The sequence below is a fragment of the Citrus sinensis genome, chromosome 9, assembly GCF_022201045.2.
Source record: "Citrus sinensis cultivar Valencia sweet orange chromosome 9, DVS_A1.0, whole genome shotgun sequence".
Classification (NCBI taxonomy): Eukaryota; Viridiplantae; Streptophyta; class Magnoliopsida; order Sapindales; family Rutaceae; genus Citrus; species Citrus sinensis.
In genome coordinates, this window is record NC_068564.1 from 15,529,749 (window position 1) to 15,534,729 (window position 4,981).

General features: G+C 29.4%; 1 protein-coding gene across 1 annotated transcript; it reads left to right on the forward strand.

The window, feature by feature from the left end:
• The first annotated feature begins 3,408 nt into the window (after nt 1-3,408).
• LOC102619077 (cysteine proteinase inhibitor B) lies at nt 3,409-4,045 on the forward strand. Its single transcript, XM_006492924.3, has one exon. It carries the CDS (start codon nt 3,471-3,473, stop codon nt 3,861-3,863), a length of 393 nt encoding a protein of 130 aa, XP_006492987.2. The 5' UTR covers nt 3,409-3,470; the 3' UTR covers nt 3,864-4,045.
• Nucleotides 4,046-4,981: the final 936 nt, after the last annotated feature.

Consider the following 4,981-nt stretch of genomic DNA (forward strand, 5'->3'; position numbering starts at 1 on the left):
TGTTTGAATATAATGTCATAAATTTAGAAACAAACAAATACAGAATTAGTATTATTATTGCCATGAAAATGATGTTGCCTTCCCTTGGACTCATATATTGTGTTTTGTCTAAAAGTCCCCACCCAGCTAGCCAAAGCCCAAGAGCATGCATGACTTAGAATCAGTAATTCAGTCGTTATTAAAAGTTGGGAGCAGGATCCAGCTTCCGCCAATATGTTGTGTATGTGTGCTTAATTTTCAATCAAGTTTAAATCCCAAATGGCAGCGGCCATGTTAAAGTTTAAAAATTTTAAACGCATCGAGCAACTATTATGTATTCATTGGATATATAGTATCGTATTCAATTACATTATATTAATGAATTGCATTAAGTTATATTGCATTAAATTATAATACAGTACCATGTTTAGTAATGTATTAAATTCATTTTATTTAAATTTATCAATATTTTGATATCTTTATAATAGTTGTTATTAAACTAGTATTTATATTAAATTTATTAAAAATAGTGGCGACTATCAACCATCATCTGTCGCCATATTCTAGTGTCATTTCAACTTAGATTTTGTATTATTAGAATTCTCGTTGTCGGAACTATACAATGATAAAATTATGACTGGATAAAAGTTCACTGGAGATCTATAGTTAAAGTCTTAAGATCCAAAATTTGATTCTAAATATACAGTGACATAAATTCCGTTTGCTAGTAATAGTAGCATAGTTTCAGCGATTAGGATTCAAATGGTAACAAAGTTTTAGCTTAATTGACATGCGGGACAATTGGTAGTAGCAACGGCGGACTGTTACTGGTGATAACATTTACTGGTCACATAAATAATGTTTAACTAAATATCCTAAATTTAATTTATGTTATAATTAGTAATGTACAAAACCCAAGAAAAAAAAGAGAGAGTAAGACAGTTAAGTTCACAAGTTTGCTTGGTGGTGTAAAATCTAGATTATGGTGCTTTTAAGCACCATAATGCACTTTTAAAATTCACCAAATATAAAGTTGCATTACATTAACTAATGCAATCTCATTTATGCGGTATGCGAAACACATTCTCAAAATATCCTTAACATATAAAAATGAATATTAATGGCCTCAAATTTTTTTTGAACACATCTACCATATCTCAAAATCACATCTATTTTCTCGCTTTCTTTTCTTTTCCATAATTAGTCATTTTTTCCTTCTTTTTGGCTAATTCCCTATTTGATCAAGCCTATAATTTTGGCCGCGTGTTCATTCATAATTAAGACAAACTTATTGGCATTGGTTAAGTTCATTATTTATAAAGTTGGCATCTTATGGCAAGTCTAGTTAAATTAGAATTTTATTTATTACATATCTTGTAATAGGGTTTAATTTATTAATTCTCTAATTTAGTGAGATTCCAATTTATTAGGAATATTTATTTCCTAATTTAATTAGATGTCTAATTTAGCAAGTCAATTAATAATGTGATTCTATAATTGATGCATAAGATCTATTTAGAGTAAGAAGTTGGTTTAAACAGAAAGTTTATTAAATGCTCTAGATATTTCTTGGGAGATAAGTAAGACAAAAAGATTAGATTTATTCCTATTTAGATTCATAGGAATTATAAGAGGAAAGAAATTTTTATTTGGAAAGAATGCAAGTCTTTTAAGACTTGCTATTTTTGTGAAACTTTAGTGCCTATATAAAGAGAGACGTATTTCACAATTGAAGACGCAACACAGAGCATAAAGCAGAGAAACAAAATTCGGCCTTCTCCCTAGAGAATCTGGATTTGGCATATAATGTTATGTTGATTTGTTTTCTTATCTTCTTTTCATCTTTGTGAAGAGTTATGTAGATCTTGGATCACTAGACATTGAAGAATTGAAGAATTGTTATTGATCACTTTGCGAAGTGCCTTGAGGATTGTGGATCAAGAGGGGTAGCAATTATTCAAGAGAAGCAGACTCAGACTAAAGTTGAGTAAACTGTATGATAATAAACTGTAAGTGAGAGCCTTAAGTTTGGTAAGTTCATAGGTTGTAGCATCTCAACTTAGTGAATTACTTTTCATCTGAGCGCGCCCTCATGGATGTAGGAATGGTTAATCTGAACCACGTGAACATCTTCGTGTCATTTAATTTCTGTAATTTATTGTGTTTTTAGAAAATTAATATTTTTAGTACGGATAAACAGTAGTAGCTGTAAACAGTAACTATAAACAATAAAGATAAATAATATTTCTTAAAATTAATTAAATTGTTAATTTTAAAATTTTCATTACCTATATTTATTTATAATAGATCTAAATTCTTTTCAAATTCTATTGGTTAAGATTTTCAAGCTTAGATATCGGGGTTTTACATACTCCATGTGATTACTATGCAGCAAAAAGTTGAAAACAAACCTTTACGTTTTAAATTTTATAGTATTACATGGCAACAATAATATAAATAGATTTTTGCTACCTTATATGTAATGTAAGGTATTGTCTCTCACAAGGCTGGTGGGTCCAAGTGAAACCCACAACTGAGTTTGTGAGAGACTATACCTTACATTACATGTAAGGTAGCAGCTCTCATATAAATATAGATTGAGCAAGCGTTTGCATGCCACCATGCAAAGCTCGAATGTGGCACATGTCAAGCTGCTATGATCGTGGCACTCTCTCGCATTTCACAAATCAACAACGCATCAAAACCCGAGACGATAAGAAGAATCATCGTCGCCTCAGCCAGCCTTTCGCGAGACAAAACACATCCCACTATCGTCATCTCATCAAAGATTCCCATTCCCATCTAAACTCACGGTCATATAGTAAAGCCATTTTGTCGCATTTCCTGTTGTTTTTGAAATACGCGGCGCTTCGTTCTTGCTTTATTTCACCTTGATTTGCGTGTCCACAAACTTAGCCAAAGTGATCTCCACAATTTATTTATAAATTTAAAAATCTACTCTAACTAATATTTTTAAAGATATGTATTCTTATTGAAAGAGAATGAATTTCTTAAATATAAACTCAGTGCTATTATTCATGGCTTTAATATCATTTTAATAATTTTTTAAAAATGTTTATAGTACTAATTACTCGCAACTCCAATTAATTTTGTAGTATGAACCAATAAAATTATTAACTGTGTTATAAACTATCAGTCCAATTCATATAACAGTTGTGCTGAATTAATATTTGGAACATGAGTCATCTAAAAAATTACCACCTTAATTCAAAGATATTTTAAAATACATCAAAAATAATATAACTAATATATATATATGTATAATTAAATTTAATATATACATTTTTTAAAAAATAAATATATATTATTATAATATTATTTACTTGTTATATGAATAATATGATATCTCTAATTTATTTATCAAAAGTAGTCGAAAGCTATCTGTCTATATATAGCCAAACCCAACAGCAACATATTTTCCTATAGTACCAGTACCTCGAAAAGAAAAAGAAATAAAAAAGCAAAAAGTCATGGCGAAATTAGCAAGAGCTTTGATATTGAGCCTCCTCTTGTTGTCCATCACAGCATCTGTAAATGGGTATGATCGTTTAGTGGGAGGGAGATCAGAGGTGAAGGACGTGAAGAAGAATAAGGAAGTGCAAGAGCTGGGAAAATTCTCTGTAGAGGAATTCAATCGCAGCCAGCAGAGGCAAGGCAAGGTAATCCGCAACGTCGCCTTTGGACGGCTGAGATTTTCGCAGGTCCTTGAGGCGCAGAAACAGGTGGTTTCTGGGATTAAATATTATTTAACAATTGAGGCCACCACTGGTGAAAATGGGGAAATACAGATGTTTGATTCAATTGTAGTGATCAAACCATGGCTTCACTCTAAGGAATTGCTTAAATTTGCCCCTTCCGAGTGACTTGTTTGGTGACTAACTGGCCAACGCTGGCGACGGTGCTGTAGTTAAATTATCTGAGAGTTTTTGTTTTTGCTTGAAATTTTGCTTTTATGGGTGTATCTCTCGATGCATGTTTTTGGTGTTTATAAACGTGTAATCCTTGCGAATAAAGAGATCAATAAATTTAACTAATCTTTGTTTTACCAATTGATTATTTATTGCCTTTGATTTCATTTTTTACTCAAATGATAAGAACTCGATCAGACCATGCCAAAGGAATGCAAGGGGAATAATAAAGAGGAAGTCGGGAGAGAGATTTCACAAGTGCATTCACTATCATACGATACGTGAAAATTGTTACGAGATAGGTACATCCATTCCTATCACGTGTTTTATATTAATGAATTTGAAAAATGTATCGTAAAAGTAGTCATGTAATTTGTAATATGCTCATTAAATATTTTTGTAACACACTATGAGTTATATATCATAGTAATTAATTTATAAGATGTAATGCACACAACACCTTATGATTCAAAGAATGTGTTATTAAATGTACGATTAAAGAATTTGTTGTTAAATACAATAATCATCATTATTTGTAATCAAATATATTTGTAGAGAAAAAAGTGTGTTGTTAAATATTGATGATCATCATGTAAACAAACATATTTATAAAAATAAATAAAATAGAAAATGCAGTGGCGTTTGTTTCTTTATTTGAAATTTGAATAGACCTAATTAGTTTAAATTTTTATTAGAGCTAAATGTTTGAATCAAAATGATATTTGTTTTTGTCTACATCACTAAAAATAAAATGTTAAGTTGTTTTATTTTTCTAACTTAAAAAATTTATAAATTAATATTTTTATATTTGTACCCTTCTAAATTATAAATGTGAAACAAACAATAAACATCTTAAAGAACATAAATAAGATAATTTATTATCATAATATAAATTGTGTTTCATTATACTATAATAATTTAATATTCTAAATCAATATATGTCAATTAATTTTATTGTAGTTTATGATGTTTTTATAAGGAAAATATTCATAAAAAATTATAAAAATAAATAATGCTAATTTGAAGAAAATTTAAAAAAAAACAATAATAGTCTATTACTATATTATCATAAG

Coding starts and splice junctions, on each gene's coding strand:
- LOC102619077 (XM_006492924.3), top strand. CDS start 3,471: ATGGCGAAATTAGCAAGAGCTTTGATATTGAGCCTCCTCTTGTTGTCC.